This window comes from Canis lupus, chromosome 25, assembly GCF_048164855.1.
Source record: "Canis lupus baileyi chromosome 25, mCanLup2.hap1, whole genome shotgun sequence".
NCBI lineage: Eukaryota > Metazoa > Chordata > Mammalia > Carnivora > Canidae > Canis > Canis lupus.
This window is the reverse complement of record NC_132862.1, coordinates 36,255,430-36,275,224: the sequence shown is the minus strand read 5'-3', so window position 1 is coordinate 36,275,224 and position 19,795 is coordinate 36,255,430. Positions and strand designations below refer to the sequence as shown.

The following is a 19,795-nucleotide window of genomic DNA, read 5'->3' as shown; positions in this document are numbered from 1 at the left end:
CCTGTCTCTTGCTGGAAGGACAAAGAATTCCTGGATTTGGAAGATAAATGAAAAAAATCATATATTTTTATTATTTTAGTTCCTGTATAAAATGCCCTGAAAATTACCTGACAAACACTAGGAAATAAAGAGAAAAAAAGAGGTTGAAAAACTGAAAATCCTACCAGCCTGAAGCTGTATGCTATGGTGATCAGTCCTGGTGTTCTGTAACATTTGTATTCGATTCCTATCATGTTGATAATTAATTACCACAGACCAAGAGGGTTAATACAACATAAATTTAGTATCTTAACAGTTCTAAAGATCAGAATTCCAGAATAGGTTTCATTGGGCAAAATGTTGACAGGGCTGCATTCCTTCGAGAGGCTCTAGCTAGGGGAGGTTCCATTTATTTGTGTTTTCCAGTTTCTAGAGCTGCATTTCTTGCTCCGCTTGGCTCATGGCCCCTTCCTCCATTTTCAAAGCCTGCAATTACGCCTTCAAATTTCTTTCTGCTTCCATCATCATGTAGCACCCTGACCACTAACCTCTCACTTATAAAGGCCCAGATAAAAAGGATAATGTCCCCATCTCAAGATCCTTAACTTAATACAGTGTAAAGTCTTTTTTTGCCACAAAAGGTAACATTTACAAGTTCTAGAGAGTAGGACATGGGCTTTTGGGACAGGGGCATTATTCAGCCTACCACATAATCCAAAGGTAAGTTTTATTTTTTCTCTGATTTGTGTTAAGAATATAACAAACCACACATTCTTCATTTTTCTTTCCTGGATAGATGCAAGATTACTTGGGGTGGAGGGGAGGTATTCCTCATCCAAAATTGTATGTTTAAAAGAAATATCTCAGAAATAGTCATGTTCAAGTGGCACTGAAAAGGGATGATGTGCCACAGCATTTCTACTTTCAAATATGAAAGCCTGCTACCTGGTTTGCTATAATCTCTAAAAGATTGTCAGAATAGAATATAGGTAACTAGTTAGTAAGATTGTAGCACCATAAGAGGTAAGAGGAGTATGTTACTTAACCTCTTGGATTTGACATCTTTCTAAATCAAAGGTGTTCTGAGTTTTAACTTGCATTTCAAAAAGTTGGAGTTCTTTTTTCCTGTTATCACAGTTCCCATGGCCTCAAGGATTCTCGAGTAAGAACACTAATTCTTTCTTTCATTCAGTCTAGTTTTAACCCAACCCATTTCTCTCATCTACTTTCTCTAACTCACTGTCATTGCCCCATCCTACTCCAGGAGCATGGTGTCTGGTGACGGTGATTACATGTATTCTCTGCGTGGGCTCAATAGCAACCTCTGTTTTCTTGGGCCTCAAGTGTAAGTACACAAGGATATCTTCAAAATAATCTATATACATATATTTCATATACTTTATACACAATTATACATTACAAACCTACATATATGCTGAATAAAGCTTTTTTTTTAAGGATTTAATTTATTTATTCATGAGAGACAGAGAGAGAGGCAGAAACACAGGCAAAGGGAGAAGTGGGCTCCACGCAGGGAGCCCAATGTGGGATTCGATCCTGGATCCCAGAATCACGCCCTGAGGTTAAGGCAGACTCTCAACTGCTGAGCCACCCAGGCATCCCTGCATATACCTTTATATACAATTTTATTTATGTATATCATTATAAATAAAATGTTATAATTTATAAATAGAGAAACAATTAGAAACATGTAAATGCATATAAGTGATCTAAAATAATGACTTACTAATTTTTTTAAGATTTTTTTTTTTTTATTCAAGAGAGAGAACATGAGAGTGGGGAGGGACAGAGGAAAAGGGAAAGGGAGAAGCAGACTCCCTGCTAAGCAGGGAGGCTGATAAGGGGTGTAATACCAGGACCATGAGATGATGACCTGAGCTGAAGTCAGATGCTTAACCGACTGAGCCACCCAGACCCCCCAAGTGTTCCTAATTTAAATTATGGGACATTTATATAACTCACAAAGCACTAGTATGTCACTTTTAATAACATTTAATGTTCATTTGCATGTTTTTTAGCCCAATTCTAATGCTGTAGGTCTCTTTGGGGAAAATAATGCAAATAATTACCTATTGTTATGATTCAATTTGTGAATCATATTAGTATGCTAAAGGAGGCAATTTGCAGGATTAAGTATAAAGCTTTCTTTTCTAAAACTGTATGTATTCTAAACTTATTTTTATGCAGATTATTTTAGTAAGTCTTTCACTTTACATTAGGCAAAGTACAAATTAATAAGTTTAATGCAAACCTAAGCATTTTATGTGGGCCATATTTAATCACATTTATTTCCTTTAGTCTAAATTTAAGACATGTTTTCATATCTGGCAAGTGAAACTTCTATAAAATATAATTACAGGGCTATGATTCTAAAAAATAAACAAAAAAAACAACTAATAACTGCATTATCACTCATGCTACTACTAAGAAGGTTAGAAAGACAGAGATAAAAATTATAGTTCAGATAATTCTTCCTTTTCATATGCTCTGGCAAAGCATTTCTTTATGTAGAAGACTTTAGCAATGAGGGAGAATTATGAGTTCTACAATGAGAAAGAGATGGGTTCAGGTTTACTTTCACAAAATACAAGAAACCTAATCTTGTTCATATTAGCTGTGAGTTTATTTTCCTGATTCTTCTTAGAAAATTGATTTAAGAATTACTAGAAGCTCAATAAAGAATTGTTACCCTGTCTATCATCTCAAAAGAAATTGTACTGCTCACAGCAAATGTTAGCACTTCCAGAAAGCTTTCCTTATCTCACCCTACTCTCTCTTTGTGCTTCATATAAAAATGCATTATTTAAACCAAATCCAAGTCTTTTTTTTTTTAAGGAACTCACATTTAAATATATATTTATCAAACAGACACACTGGAAATAGATTCCAGAGTTGAAAGAGAACTAACTGATAAATCAATTAACATCTAATGATTCAGTTTCTTTTCTAAAACCTGGACACTTTGAACAGAATATTGTTGAACTTCATTCTAATGACAGTACAAGAATTCATATTTTTTAAAAGATTTTATTTATTCATTTATGATAGACATAGAAAGAGGGGGTGGGGGCAGAGACGCAGGCAGAAGGAGAAGCAGGCTCCATGCTGGGAACCCTACGTGGGACTCGATCCTGGGGCTCCAGGATCAGGACCCCCTGCCAAAGGCAGGCACTAAACCACTGAGCCACCCAGGGATCCCCCAAGAATTCATATTTAACTGGCATTGCAAATATCAAAAGATATGGTTTAAATATCACACCGATATAATAAATTTCAATGCTGCTTTATAAATATGAACTACCTGGGGTTAGAAGATAAAACAAATGAAGTTTATAAAGAACATTTTCAATTAAAAACAAGATTATCTAAAGATGCAATACTTCAAGTAATATTATTAAGTAATTGGGATATAGAATTTGTCTTTATATAAAAATGAACCTATAGTCTCCAATCACCAATTATTACATAGCCAAAAAACACACATAGTACATACTAAGGGTGTTTGTAAAAGCATACTCTACATTTTCCATGTCCTCAAGAAACTTGCTGTCAATATAATTTTAATTTTGTTTTTCTCTCTGTATAGTTCATGAAATCTGTTTAGATAAATCATGACAATCATGTTCCTGACAAACTCTGGGTTATTTTAAACTATACTAATTATTTTTGACCCAGAAATCCCACTTTTGGAAACTTTTCCTATAGATAAACCTACACATATAGCAACGGGATATAAAAAAAAATTGTAAGAACTTCAATGCCTATCATTTAAGGGATCATTTAAATTAACAATAGTACAATATTACATCCACACCATGGAATACCATGAAACAAAGAGGAGAAAAAGAAGGAAAAGAAAGAGAAACAGAAGGAGGAAAAGAAAAGAAAGGAGGAGAAGAGAAAGAAGAGGAAATAGAGAAGGAGGAGGAAGAAGGGGAGAGAAGAGGGGAGGGGAGAAGGAGGGAGAGGAGAGAGATGGGTTTTAAAGGGGGGAGGGTGGAAAAGCAACAGCAGTAAAAAGCAGGTGCTCTCTATGGACTGATACATAAATGTCTTCCCGATACATCCTTAAGTGAAAAAAGCAACTTCTAAAGTCATGTATGCAGTACACCACAATTTGATTGAGAACCAATATTTTCTTCATATGCCAGTTAATACCAGAAGGATATATAAGAAGTAACTAAAAATGGGATCAGGAGAAGGAGATATATGGTGACAATATCAGTGTTTACTTTTTGTTGTTTTTTAATGTCGTAATCCCATGGAATGTATTAAACAATATTTTTAACTTCCAGAACAAAAGTTGGGTGAAGAAAATATTTCAATGAAGATAAAGAAAAGCTAGCCAGAAAATAAAGTATTTAAAACTTGGGACGCCTGGGTGGCTCAGTGGTTGAGCATCTGCCTTTGGCTCAGGACATGAACCCGGGGTCCTGGGATCAAGTCCCATTCAGGTTCCCCTCGAGGAACTGCTTCTCCCTCTGCCTATGTCTCTGCCTCTCTCTGTATCTCTCATGAATAAATAAGTAAAATCTTTTTTAAAAATAAAACTTTCAGTTATTTCTGGGACATACTTACAAATAAAAGTTTTGGCTTTCTTTTGTTGTGTGTTAATAAGCATAAATACTTTTTAAACTTTTATTTTTTTTATTTTTTTTATTATTTATTTATGATAGTCACAGAGAGAGAGAGAGAGGCAGAGACACAGGCAGAGGGAGAAGCAGGCTCCATGCACCGGGAGCCCGACGTGGGATTCGATCCTGGGTCTCCAGGATCGCGCCCTGGGCCAAAGGCAGGCGCCAAACCGCTGCGCCATCCAGGGATCCCTCAAACTTTTAAATATCACTATACCAATGTAAAATACTTTTACCATTGGCTTTTGTTCAAGTATAGTGACTTTCATTTTTGTGCTATCGATACTGTCATTTTTTTTTTAAAGATTTCATTTATTTATCTGAGAGAGTGGAGAGAATGAGCAGAGAGAAGGCAGTGAGGTAGAGACAAGCAAACTTCCCACTGGGAAGGGAGCTCGTGGTGGGTTCCCCCCAAAAATTGTCATTTACCAAGGTCATCTTATACATTCTCAAAATATTCTTAGGACTTTTGTTAAATAAAACTAGTTATAGAAACAAAAAGGTTGTGTTAAACAAGAAACAATTTGTGTACTTCAAACATTCCTAACTGCTTGTCCTTCCTAGTTATAGATTATGTTATAGCCAGTAGATTTTGAGCTATAAAAATCATGTTTAATTTTTAATAATTATTTTATCTTAATCATCATTCCATTTTAACAAAGAATGTGAAATGTTTTTTCCATGAAAATTTTCACTGTAAAAGTCAATACTAATATTTAAATTATATATATAATAATGTACTATATACATTATAACACATATAATGTATGTAATTTAATATGCATAGTAGAAAAGAGGACATGTTTCTCACAAAGAGCAATGAATGGAAATCTATATCCTGTTTAAAGTATCATGGTAATAAAGTAATGAATGAATTAATTATAAATTATTCCTATATACCATCAAAAGTGCATACATAGATATCTGAAAATAAAATAACTGGTAAAAATTAATCATGTTACATTGATATAAAAGGATACACTGCAGTAATTTAAAGAAGTCTTTTAGAACTATTGTTATTAACATGCAGATATGGTTATGCAATATTTTGCCATGAAATAAGATGATTAATAAGTCAGAAATGAAATACAGTTTCATAAACATTATATGTAAAATAGATGTGTTTTTTACATACACATATGGAAAAAGTTTCAATAGATATAAACTATTAGCAACTGTTATTTGAATGGTAGGTTTCAATGTAAGTAGGAGTAATTTCTTATTTTCTTCCTACTATTTTATATTTTCTATTTGTCCTACCATATGACTTATACTAATTACTTTCTATTTTAAAAACTCTATTGTGCAAAATATTTTCTAAAAAGTCATATTTTTCCATTTATTTTTACTGTTCTTTTTCATTTTCTTAATTCATCAATTAGATATATCATATAACATGATATAAAAAATACTCTTATTTTGAGGGCTTTAAAAACATTTGTTTTATATTCTCCTAAGTAAATACACTGTTGAATCTTTGTTCTTCATTTGTTGCAAATTGATTACAAGCAGAACACCAGTAAAGATACAATACCTTGCTTCCCATTTAGGGGGAATCTAAAGAGAAGTCTCCTTTCCCTTTCTCCAATTTTATTACAGCTTTATGTAGTACAACCTTTTCAGGTAGTAATAAACAAAACAGAAATAGACTCAAGAATATAATTAATCTAGAAAACATCAAAATTCAAAATTTTGGAACAATACTTCAAATTCCTAAAAGGGAATTTCCAAACATACCAGATTATAAATAGAATAAATAAATAACATCACCCTCTTACTCCCCACTCTGGTTACATTCAACCTTTCGCTAAGAAGAAGGAACATAATCCAAGCCACTAGCAACCAGGATTACTGATAGATAAGGCATATTCATCCATTGTCCATAGCTCTTGAGCAAAACATAGAAGAGGATGAGAGTCCTAGAGTATATTGAGAAATATTAGCATATGTGTAATAGTAGACCCAAGTGTAGAAGACAGAGAGAGTTAGACAAAAGTAATATTATTTTAAGACTTATTACATGAATATTTTCCCACACTGATTAAAAATATAAAGCAACAGATTCAAGGAATTCTATAAAAGCCAAACAGCATAAAGAAAGTTAATATCTATGTTAAAAAATATTTAATAAAATAGGAATTGATACTTTATAATATGATTTTTAAAAAGAACTGATTTGGGGTGCCTGGATGACTCAGTCGGTTAAGTGTCTGTCTTCAGCTCAGGTCATGATCCCTGGGTCCTGGGATCCAGCCCTGCATTGGGTTTCCTGTGTAACAAGGAGTCTGCTTCTCCTTCTCCCTTTGTCCCTCTCCCTGCTTGTATTCCTGTTCTCTCTCTTTGCCAAATAAATAATTTTAAAAAAAATATTAAAAAAAAAGAACTGACTTAAAAAGCTATTCAGATTTATAGGTAAAGAACTACAAAAAAATGTAAAAATAATATGAAAACGAGAGGACTGCCCTTGCCAAATATAGAAATAAATTATAAATCTAAAATAATGAAGCCTATGTGGTATTGACATATGAGTAGATAAGCAAGTAGATTGAATATAATTAAAATAATATAAATATATCAAAGTAGTTTATTGAAAATTACAGTAAGCTAAAGATGGCAGTTAAAAGAGGATGAGGAGAGGGTTGTTCAGTAAATGATATGAGAGCACAATTTAGCCATCTAGGGAAATAATTTGGAAGTCATATCTTATGCATTCCAATAAAATAAATTGCAGCTACATCAAAATACAAAAGTGAAATATATTTATAAAAATATAATCTCAGGTGTAAGACTTTTGCTAAAAATGACTCAAAAAGCATCTGATGTATGTGGGGTGAACTACCAAAAAGCAAAATCAAAAGACACTGGGAGATTCATGGCTCATATCATGCATTACCAACATGTTAAGTGCGGTAACAGAATCAGTTAAATAGGAATGGAGAAGATTCACAGGACTTGAAATGACAGTGTTGACAAATCTACATTTTATTACAAGAAAAGGATACAGTTTAAGAACCACATTAAGGTAAGGATATGGTCTGAAGAGCCCGGGTGCAAATAAGCACTTTGTCTTCCCTCTGTAACTGTCCTCTCAGGATGTGAATTCTCTCTTGAGTCAGGAACACAGAGCACTTTGGTAGCAGGGAACCCAAGATGAGTCTTGCTTGGGTATTTTTATATTATGCTGACCACATAGCCATATTTCTGCCAGGTAATCAGCTTCAACAGCAGAGCCTACTCAGAATCTCCTTGTGACCAGGGGCAAATCATCATTCATATGGCATCAGTAAACAATGCTGACAAGCCAGGATCATCTGACCAAAAAATCCTCAGACTGATGATTACAAAGTTATATACTATTATTCAGTATGTCTCATACTTTGTCCAGACGACAGTGCCAGGCAGGAACTTTAGAAACACTGTTCAAGCTGATCCCGGACCTGTGTGGAATGAATTCTCATAGCACAATAAGGACCTCATATAAAACAATAACGAAAAGACTAGAAACCCAATGAAAAAAATTACAGCATGTGATTATATAAGCCATATATAATTATACACTTCATAGAAAAAGAAATGTAACTACCCTTATATGTATGAAATAAAGTTTCAACACCAAGAGTAAAAATGGAAATGCAAATTCAAATGATATTGAAATACCACTTGCAACAACCTACACGAAGGTAATTTGAAAATATCTATATACAATTTAAATGCACATAAACTTTGACCTAGCAACTTCTCTTAAAAATATACTTGCATATGTGTGAAATTATGTATGATTAAGGTCCTTTATTACAGTATTTATTTCCAGAATACCAAAAGATTACAAATAGTCTAAAAGTTAGTAGAGAATGACTAACATAAATCATGATTTACCCTTATAATGGAATCTGATAATGTTAAAATAAAAGAACGAGAAAGCTCTTTGTATACTGATACAGAATTATGCCCAAAATATATTTTAAGTGGTAAGATAAAAGATGAAAAACCATATAAGTAGATTGTTACTATTTGTTTAAAGAGAAGAGGAAGCATTTTATATTCATTGGTTGATAAAATTCGAAATATGTATGGAAGAATAAAAAAGAAATTCATAAGCCTGACTGCTCTGGGGAGTGGAGTTGGGTACATCCATCCATGTGGCAAAGGGGATTTTTCCTCTGTATCCTTTGAAGTTTTTGATTCTTGAACAGTGTCAACTTTATTTTTTTATATTTTTTAAAAGATTTTTATTTATTTATTCATAAGAGACACAGAGAGAGAGAGAGGCAGAGACATAGGCAGAGGGAGAAACAGGCTTCAATGCAGGAAGCCTGATGCAGGACTCGATCCTGGGACTCCAGGATCACACCCTGGGCCAAAGGCAGGCGCTAAACCGCTGAGCCACCCAGGGATCCCTGAACAGTGTAAACTTTAAACAAAAACTTGGTGCAAACTAAAGTCACAAAATAATCAGTAATCTATAGTTGTCCTTACTCTGTATGGAAGAACCATTGTGTTGTAATTTGTCAGTATTTTTAATTAAGAATTATTGTTATTGTCTGAAGTGTTCCAGGTATCTACCATTGCAATGAAACAGCGAGAAAAGCTCATCCTTCAGGACAGAGCACTGTTGAATTTCACACAATGGGAGAGAAACCATAACCTTCAGATGAAATATTGCCAAACCTTGATGCAAAACTCTTTCAGTTCAGGTAATTGATACAAAATCAGTTTCCATGGTGCAGATACAAATATGGGCACCAATTCCTCAAAAGAAACAGTGGCACTCATCTTACTGTCTACAAAATTGCAGACAGAATTTTAAATTAGGAGAGTCATCTTTTCATCCACACTCCAGTTCAATGTTATTTATATGTTTATATACTTCAATAGTATGTGGAGAATACTGAGATCTCAAGAAATGCAGATTTAAAAAACATACAGTTAAATTGCAAAGGGAAATGTGTAGCATTAGTAGATCAGATTTTTTTAAAGTAGCATTTTGTTTTATCCAATCATTCAAATTTAGAAGTATATCTTTACAGCTTTAAATTCTTCAATATATTTAGTTTAAACAATGCTTTAGATTCAAATTTAGATATCTCTTTCAGCAGAAAAATAATTTTAAAAATCAGAGTATCTATCATGAAATTATAACAAAGCAGAGTTTAACTCTTTTTAAAAATTCTATGAAATTACTTCAAATTTATCTTTTACATTTTTTACTAGAATTTTAAACCTAAAACAGCCTTATTTCTATGTGTTGCATAGAAATACTTTGTCAAGTATTTTATGGTTGCTTAATTGATATTAATCATCCCTGTAGGATACCATTTAAATAATTACCAATGAAAGAGGTTGAAAACCTACCTTCTAGTTGAAATTTAGCCAAAAAAAAAAAAAAAAAAAAAGTTTACAGAATCAATGTGTGCCCAACAGTGTTTTTAAATATAATAGATTTTTGCAAGCATAAGTTAGGCCCACCTCTGAGCCATTAACCTTGAGACACTGGCAATAATCCATTTTGGAGATCTACAAATAATATATCTCCAATCTTTCAGCTGCTTTTGTCAACACCACTCTTGCTATAATTTTAACAATAGTTAAGACACTAATTAGCATAGATTCCAAACAAAATAAATTGAAAAGCTTTGGAAAAGGACAAACATTATATGGTCTCATTCATTTGGGGGAATATAAAAATCAGTGAAAGGGAATAAAGGGAAAGGAGAGAAAATGAGCGAAAATATCAGTGAGGGTGAAGTGGGCAGGGGGTTGGGGTGACTGGGTGATGGGCATTGAGGGAGGCACTTGGTGGGATGAGCACTGGGTGTTATGCTATATGTTGGCAAATTGAACTCCAATAAAAAAAAAAAGTTTAAAAAAAAGAAATTGAAGAGCTTTAAATAACTCAACAGCCAACCCTGAACACCGATAATGAACTATTTGTGACCTTAGATAGAAGGCCTCTCTCTAGAAATTAGGATTCTGGAAATTTCATTGTCTTTCCCTCTGTGCAAGAAACACTTGGTCAAATTCTTGCTTTTTGGTTCCCCTTTTATACTCTTGAGCACAATTCTTTTGTGAATACATTCTTTCTTAAGACAGATTTCATAGAACTGATTAAACAATATGGCTTACAAATAAGTTATACCTGAGTCCTGAAATAAGCTTATTGGTCACTTATGTTTTTCTTCAGTTTTCTTCATCCACATATTTCAAATCACTTCTCAAAGTGCACTGTTTGTTCTATGCATCCTATAGGAAACATTTTCATATTTAACTCTCAGAATGTATACATCAACTTGAAACTTATTATTATCTTGCCTGATGGCCCAGTATATATTCCAACTAAAGTGGGCCAGTAAGATTTACAGATATGGAACAATAAGCTAACAATAAAGACTATATGTGTTGTAAACTTAAAAAGATGAAGAGTTATAAAAATAGAGTAATCAGTTCCACTATTATAGAAAAGGAACAGTTTGGGGAAAATATTCTGAAATTAATTCTGTCTTAAACTAATTCTTACAGACCTAGTGCATTTGGAAATAATTATATAATTCTTATTGTGGTAAGTATTGCCTCATCTGAACCATTTGGTTGCAATGTTCAGCTTCGCTGGGGGTGAGACAAGGGTTTCTTTTGAGGAAATGTGCTGCTGATATTATTATAATAACTTTAACAAAGTAAAATGTTTATATTCAAAGCCCACAACTGCAGCCCTTGTCCTGACAACTGGATTCAGAATGGAGAAAGTTGTTACCATGTCTTTGAAAACTGGAAAATTTGGCACACCAGTAAGGAGGACTGTTTGAAGGAGGGCTCTAATCTTCTACAAATAGACAGCAAAGAAGAAATGGTAAACACCATCTCATAGTTTCATATCATTCTGAAAATACCCTGATACCGATTAAAAGAAAGGACTGATTCTAATTAGATAGGATTTCTTAATATTTTATAACAGTAGTATATTTATTGTATATAATAAGGGTTTAAAAGAGACAAAGTAGGAATGACCGAGGTTTGTTTTCCTTTTAATTGAACAAACAATAACAACAAGAAAACCAAGACGTGATCCAGAAATCCAGGGGAATATGTTAGTGATATGTCCTTTGTTTATCAGAAAGGAGAGGGAATAAAGGAAATATCCTTTTGTCACTTGTTAATCCATCCCTAGATATACATCCATTATAATTGTATATTTGTTACAAATTTGTTATTTTCAATGATGTAAGGAAGTAAACTGCCAATAGCAATTTTGTAATTAAAAGAGAAAGCAGTATAAAAAGGGAGATGGTGTAATGAAATGGCGAGGTCTATAAAAATAAGCATTTGCTAAATGAAATGTTTAGTTGACATTAAGCTTAGTTTACTAATATCCTAACAAACGGTGCTTTCCTGAAATCATTTTTACCCATAAATATGTATGAAGTAGAATACAGTTACACATTTCTGACCTTATTAAAATGTACACTTGTTATACTCAATAATTAGTTAAAGTTCATTTTTCCAAAAATAATGAGAGAACAATTTAAGGATATGTTAAAGATATGGAGTAAATAAACTAAGGCAACTTGGACTTATAGCAATGATAGGTTTACACTATTCTGTGCAAATTTGGTGACAAAAGTTAAATGTTTTTTTCTGACAAAATATGCCTGTAGTTAAGTTGCCTCTGGAATCTCCCAAACTATTTCTCATATTGAAGACTACTGGGAAAGAGTGATCTACATGGTCTATGATGTCAAGGATATTTTTATTTTTCCTGGTAATGAAGGTTCAGTATAACATCCTGTTTTGACATATATTATCTGCCCAACTCTGGATCTGTTAGGTTTATTTTAATACCAGACACCTATTTTCCCCATAGTCCTTAACACACCATCTATCATATGGCAATAAAAAAAATATATAAGATATATTCCTTCTTTAAAACCCTCCCTCTTGAGACACCTGGGTGGCTCGGTGGTTGAGCATTTGCCTTTGGCTCAGGGCATGATCCCTGGGGTCCTGGGATCGAGTCCTGCATTGGGCTCCCTGCAGGGAGCCTGCTTCTCCCTCTGCTTGTGTCTCTACCTCTCACTCTGTGTCTCTCATAAATAAATAAATAAATTTAAATAAATAAAATCTTTAAGAAATAAATAAATAAAACCCTTTCTCCTATTCTTTAGCTCTCAAGTCCCCATTAATGTCTGTCTAGGCAAAATGCCAAACTTTGTATTTCATGATAGTTTATTGTTTTCCCCTCAGCTCACTGTTGAGGTCTTGTTTCTTCTAGGACTTTATCACTGGCAGCCTGAAGAAGGTCAAAAGTGGCTTTGATTACTGGGTGGGACTGTCTCAAGACGGACTCAGCAAACCTTGGCTTTGGCAAGATGGTTCCTCTCCCTCCCCTGACCTGTAAGTGTCTGAGGGAAATGTGACAAGAAAAATTAGGAACATGAGGGGATTCCAAAGTTCATTTTATTTTACACCTCAAATATTCTCCAGAAGACATAGCCAGCATGATCATTCCACAGGCTTTTGATTGGAATCAAAACTGAGGTAATTTAAGAGTAGCTTCATGGTTTCCAAATCTTCCTCCTTTCGGTCCTGCTGCCATGATGCTCTAGCACATTCACAACAAAATTTGAGATGCTGAATGAACAATATAATTTTCACGTATATCATTTAATGGCTAGAGAATGCTAGGAGAAAAAAGTTATAGGAACTATTAAGAGATTTCCCTGTTAAACTTTTTACTTTGATTTATTTTTCCCTATTAATTTTTTTAGATAGAACTAGGAAGATTGGTGAACAGGATTAGGTGCTTTAGTATTCTGAGAATTAAGAGTCAGGAAAGAGATCCTACATTACAGCTTATTTTTGTGTATTTGTTTTTATAAGGTTTTTTGATATTATGTTAACATATTTTTTATTGAGAGAAAACAGTTCTATTACTGAAGAAAGAGAGTGCTACAGGAGGGTACCATATTAAAACAAAGCAAAACATAAAAGCTACCCACCTCTCACCAGTTACCCTAACGTCAAATCCACTGACTTGCTTCTCCAGGTCGCCAGTACAGACATTGCAATCAACTAACCAGCTCTGTGGATATCTAAAGGACAAGTTCCTTTCTTCTGCTAACTGCAGCATTTGGAAATATTTTATCTGTGAGAAGTATGCATTGAGATCCTCTAACTGAAAAAAAATTGTACTTGAAGAGATCTATTATGATAGTATGTTGAATAGGCCATTGGAAAACCTGCCACAAAATTCTAAGAGCAAGTGCAGAAGTAAACTTATGTGTGGGCTACTAAACTCACTACCTGGGACTCAAAACCTATCTCTACATTTACACTTGGTAGTTTTCTTCAATACTTTCCAGGCCTTTATTTGATATTGTTTAATTTGCCAAGAATAAAATCAATTTATAGCCTATAGAGGACAAAATCCTGAAAGGGGAGAACAAAATGAAGAAAAATAATTTCTTTGTACTTTTTAAATTTTATAGCCTATAGTGACTATAAACTCCACTCAAAAATCTATAAGCCACTGGGGAGATGATACATTTCTAGCCATTTTTTTAAACAAATAAACAAATAAATAAATGTGGCCTTTTATTTAAAGTCTCTACCTGCCAGATTTCTATGCATTTTCTCTTTTAAACCAGTAGGATGGTAGGACAGAGAGATGGATTTTCAAATTAAAAGGAAGACAGGCAGCTATACTGTTTTCCACATGGCTGCACTAGTGTGCCTTTCCAACAATAATACACACAGGGATTCCTTTTTCTCCACATCCTCACTAATGCTTGTTGTTTCTTGAGTTTTTTATTTTAGCCATTCTGACAGGTATGAGAGGATATCTCACTGTGGTTCGGTTACATTTCCCTGACGATAAGTGGTGTTGAGCATCCTTTCAGGTGTCTGTTGGCCATCTGGATGCCTTTTTTGAAGAAGTAACACTCAGGCACTTTCAAGTGCATCTCCTGTTCTCCAATTTCTTCACTGTAAAATAATTATAGGACTTATGTCAAATTATTATTTGAAGATTAAATTATGAATGTATGTTAGTGCCTTTCCTAGAGTTTGACACTTTATCAATACCATTATCTGGAGTAAATCACCAGTCATCTCTAGGCATCAACCTTATTTGTGTAATCCAGATAAAAATGACTCTTTTCCCTACTCATATTATAGGAATATTGAGAAGATAAAGTTTATATGTGAAATGTTAGCAGCTGTCAGGACAGAGTATCTGTTTTAAAGTTAATGAATCTCCTCAGACAAATCCATAGATGATCTATATCCTAGGTCAGCAGGCTCCTTGGACATAGATTAGCTTGCTCCCAAGAGATAGGAGATACGAAAGTGTCTTGCAATTTATAGGAAGGAAAAAATCACTAATTATTACTGTATTACTTTTCTACCACTTACCATCCTTAGAATAACTTACTACACAGTAAATTCTCATCAAATAGCAGCTAAATTCAATATAATTTTAAGTAATCTCATTTTTCACAAGGAGTAGTTAAGCTACATTAGATTCTCATCTTTCTTTACAATAAGGATACTGTTAAAATAAAGTAAAACAAAACCTAATTCACTGAGGCAGTGGAAATCATTTAAATGAACCTAGAAGTCTATTGTAAAGGGTGACCTCTAAAGGCTAAGGTCCTTTATGGAAGGGAAAGGCATGATTTTTTTTCTTTTTCTTTTTAAATTCTTTTTTTTTTTTTCGGGATCCCTGGGTGGCGCAGTGGTTTAGCGCCTGCCTTTGGCCCAGGGCGCGATCCTGGAGACCTGGGATCGAATCCCACGTCAGGCTCCTGGTGTATGGAGCCTGCTTCTCTCTCTGCCTATGTCTCTGCCTCTCTCTCTCTCTCTCTCTCTGTGTGTGTGTGTGTGTGACTATCATAAATTTTTAAAAAAAAATTCTTTTTTTCTTTTCTTTTTTCTTTTTTAATTCATCCTTGACCTGGAGTTGAAATGGTGGACCTTTCAGTAAAAGGGATTCTTCTCTAATTTTCTGCTGAACCTAGGAAAAGAAAATAGCACAGAAAACACAGTATAAGTTGAGTCTTGTGTTTGGCTTTCACAGCTGACAGCTGGCAGCTGAATATAATAACTTGGAATGAAGGAGAAACAATAAAAATTTTTAGTAGTAGAAACTGTTTGTCTTCAAGATCCTTCAGAGCATTGTCATGGGAGTATGTTTAGAGAAAGGATAGGAAGCATTTAATAACTCTTTTAAGAAAAAGTACAATGAAGCAAAAGGCAAACATCCTTTGGCTGATGTCATCCCAGCAATATATGATGCAGTATTCTCAAGTCAGAATCTTATCAACAGCGCAGCTGGCATAAACTCCTACAAATTTCCTCAGTGGCAATGCTGCTTTTCATATAGCGAATATGGATGGAAGATTTTTTTCTTACAAGTTACTTGGGTCCAAACTATCAGGTTCTTTTTCCAGGCGCTGGTAAGAGTTTGGGCCTTGGCACTGGGCTAACATGTTTTAGATCTTGGTCTCACTAAGAATTAATTGGATATCTTTGATCCATCTCATTGAGATCAAAGTTAACTTTTAAAAAAGGGGGTGGGAAGGAAACAGAAAAATCTATTCTACAAATGTAAAGAAGCTGTGTTATATGCTATGGCCAAAGTGCATTAAGTGTGTAAAAAAGAAAACAAATTAGAATAGTATTATTGATAGAATAATAAAATTACTAGATCCTAAAAATTTATTCATCCAATGAACCTTGTAAAAATGTATGCTTTAAATCAGATTATGATTTTTTTGTATTCTTCAAAAAGGACAAGAATTCCTTTGCAAAGTATTTGACCCCCTCAATATTAAGGCCAAAACTGAGGCAATCTGCTAGACTCTTCCACTTATTTCATAATTGCTTCTGTCCCCAAAGAAAAAGCTCCCCTTATTCTTCACACTCTTCCTGCTATTAAAGAACTCATGACCTGTTTCCTGTTGATAAGTTTTAAGAGCTGGTTCAGTATCCTCAGGAAAAGAAATAGCTCACTGTGTACCGTAGGGAACTCCGATCTACCAGGAAAGCCTCATTTGACTTTTCCTGAAATTTCTTCAGAATTACCTAAACACACAAGAGCCTGGAAGAGAAAAATTCTTCTCAAGCCAAAAATTAATTCATGGGACACTACTCTCTGATTCTCCATGGAAAAATATTCTCAGCAAATCACGTCATGATTATTTCCTATTCTTAAATTTAAAAAAGTTTGTGGAGAAAATGTGCCATACTATTCTTCTGCACCTTGAGATATTTGCTCATATTGTAATTAGTGTTGTGAGTTTTGTTATACAGATGATGGGATTGAGGGTAAAGATGGAGAGAAATAAGGTCAAGAATAGCAAAAATGTCAAATAAATGCTATTTTTTTCCTCTTCACTATCTAAAGTGACACTTCCTCAGGTGGCAGATTTGTGGGAATACTTTAAATACTATACAACATCCACTCTCCTGGCACCTAGACTCTTTAAAGCAATGGCATTTAAAGAGAAACTTGTCATCCAAACCTGAACTAGACTGCAGTTATGTAGGTTGCCAGGAGTCAACAAATGTGCCTTGTCCCTATTTACAACTTAGTCCACAAAGTCATTTGACTTTGCTTATGTGAACCACATTTTCTTCCTGTAGTAACAAGACTTAAATTACACTTAATTTCTTAGCTGAAGTCCTAATCCACCTTTCTTGTTACATGCTTATTATATAAACTGCATTCATTAAATATCTGCTCTCATCATAGAAAATATTTGACAATATCCACAGCTTCCCAATGTAAGTGACTTTCTATAATTAACTGAAGAATACAGGTCTCCAAAAAGGGTTATTTATGTTTGTGTGTGCTCCTCTATATAAAAAAAAAATTACTAAATCCTTTATTTTACGTATTTTTAATATTTTTACATTATATATTTCAATTTGGATTATAAAACTAATTTCATATTTGCTTCATTTCAGCTAACAATAGCACCATGAGAAAATTATAAACATTTCCACTATTTTATACTTAATGAAATAAGCTTCATGAAGTAAAGTGATTTGCCCAATAATAGATCAGATTATGGGACCTAAAACTCTCATTTTATGACCACAATTCTTTTTTGCATGACACAATAAATCAATACAAAATTTGTTCAACACTGAAGAAATTTCATAATTAATCAACAGAAAATTGAAAGGAAAATTCATAAGGAAGAAATCCACAAGCAGTGATTGCTACATAATGCAGTCTTATGAAAATGAATACAGAAATGTTCTCTTTATCATGTTTGCTAATTTAATGTCATTTCACCATGTGATGGATGTTTTCTGAAAATAAAACTGAAGCACCCTAGTTTTCATTGCTGAAAAATAAAGGTTTATGGTAGATTATCATCACTAGCATTAAACCTCTAAAATTGATTTCTCTATAAATCAACAAAGTCACTGGTTGTGATGGTGTTATTTGCAGTGAGTGCCCCCTGTGATGACTGTGCATATGGGTATCCTGAGAAAGGAGGTACCTATAAAAAGGAGCCAGTGATGTGCGCAGGTATCACAGTCTCTCTTCCACTTTCCATGACCTGATTGGATAACTCATCCTATTAAAATTTTATTTACTCATCTTTCGGTATGTGCTGATGACAAACTTGCCTTTTGAAGAACATCTCTACACAGAAATTTTCCCAGAATCTATTCTCAAATCACACACATTTCACATTATTTACATTTATTATTATTATTATTATTAAATCTTTAGTACCTGGAAGGCATAAACATGAATCAGATGGAATAGGAGCTGAAACTTATTATAGACCTTCATGAAGAGACTGACTTTTGCTCTCGTCTTCAGTCTTTCTGAAGGAGCATCGAGGACAGTAATTTGGATATGGAACTGAGCTGAGAATATTTCTTTCCTGGAAGAAATTCCTAGAGAGAGGACACAATCATTGGAGTTTCTTTGAGAGAAAGAGAGAGAGAGATTGAGGTTGTGAGTTGGAGGAAGGTGGATAGAGGAGGGGATAGATAGAATCTTAAGCAGGCTCCACTCAGCAGAAAGCTCAATGCAGGGCTCAATTCCAGGACCCTAAGATCATGACCTGAGCTGAAATCAAGAGTCAGATGCTAAACTGACTGAGCCACAAAGGATGTCACACACATTTATTTCCTCTATTTCAGTAAGTTTCTCACTTCCTTCAATATGAAGGAAGACATGGAAATAGGGAGATGATATTAGATGCTAAGAAGGAAAAACACTGGAAAGTTATCTCTGAGTCAAGAAGGTGGATGACAACTTTATGAGATTCTGGGACTGGTTGGTACATAGATAGGACTTCTCTGTGACTGGTAAATATATGCATGAAGCTCAGAAATGCTGGTGATCCTGAACAAGAAACATGAAAATCCTTCCTCCACCAGTCAGAAAAATTGCCTTTCCTATTTTTCTCCCATCTTCCAATGGCTTAAATATCCTTTGCATTGACTTTGCTTGGCTCAACCTTTTTGCTCAATTTTTGTATAAACATGGATCATATGAGAGAAGATAGGAACTGAAACCAAACTAGTACAGGTACACATAAATAGACTAACTTCTGTTCTGATCTTCAATCTCCCTGAAGAGAGCTTGATATTGTAATTATGATGGGAGAGTCAATCACTTCCATGTAATGGTGCAGGGAAACTAATGGAGGCTCTCAGGCTTCACTGTGGCCGCCCTTCTTTCACATGCACACCGCCTCAACTCTTTGCAGTCCTTTGAGAAAGCTTTTCCATTGAGGATGGTCACACAGTCCCTGTTTCTCAGACTGGTAAAATCTATTATAATCTCAAACCTTAAGGAAAAAAAAAAAAAGAAAGTTTAATCAGATCACTGGTAACTTCTAAAATGAAATGTTAAATATCCAGAAAGTACATTGGGAGTACTCCTAGATTGATAAAATTATAGAATAGATATGCAGAATGAATTTACTGGAGAGATGGGGTCACCACGCTCTTCCTTTTCAACCCCTTAATGTCCATACTTTTCCCTAGAAGCAAGCATCAGTTCATCTAAAACAACAAAAATTGTTTCTAAATAAAACTAAGATGCATGCTATAATATAAATTTATCATATGATTTGCCATCATTTGAAAGGTCATCTACTTTCTCTGTGATTCAGTTTAATTAAATATAAAATAAA

The 19,795-nt window shown here is 34.1% G+C and overlaps 2 protein-coding genes across 9 annotated transcripts in view; one reads left to right on the top strand and one right to left on the bottom strand.

Moving 5' to 3' along the window:
- Positions 1–14,233, top strand: part of CLEC1B (C-type lectin domain family 1 member B) — a 44,888-nt gene extending 30,655 nt beyond the window's left edge. For all 3 annotated transcript variants that reach the window (XM_072799068.1, XM_072799066.1, XM_072799069.1), the window contains 5 exons: positions 1,244–1,324; positions 9,182–9,328; positions 11,327–11,478; positions 12,898–13,019; positions 13,672–14,233. In XM_072799068.1, coding sequence (XP_072655169.1) covers positions 1,244–1,324; positions 9,182–9,328; positions 11,327–11,478; positions 12,898–13,019; positions 13,672–13,804 — 635 coding nt within the window. In that variant the 3' untranslated portion in view covers positions 13,805–14,233. The remainder of the gene's footprint in view (positions 1–1,243; positions 1,325–9,181; positions 9,329–11,326; positions 11,479–12,897; positions 13,020–13,671) is intronic.
- Positions 7,596–19,795, bottom strand: part of CLEC1A (C-type lectin domain family 1 member A) — a 29,685-nt gene continuing 17,485 nt past the window's right edge. Inside the window, exons 6-8 of one of the 6 annotated variants that reach the window (XR_012017743.1) lie at positions 19,206–19,447; positions 18,379–18,545; positions 7,596–15,639 (exon numbers count right to left, since the gene is read on the bottom strand). Coding sequence is in view for 2 of the 6 variants with exons in the window: in XM_072799073.1 (XP_072655174.1) it covers positions 19,297–19,447 (151 nt within the window). In the remaining 4 variants the exon portion in view is untranslated. Of the gene's footprint in view, positions 19,448–19,795 lie in introns of all 6 variants that reach the window. The other 5 variants (XR_012017744.1, XR_012017741.1, XR_012017742.1 and 2 more) reach the window with 5 other exon arrangements.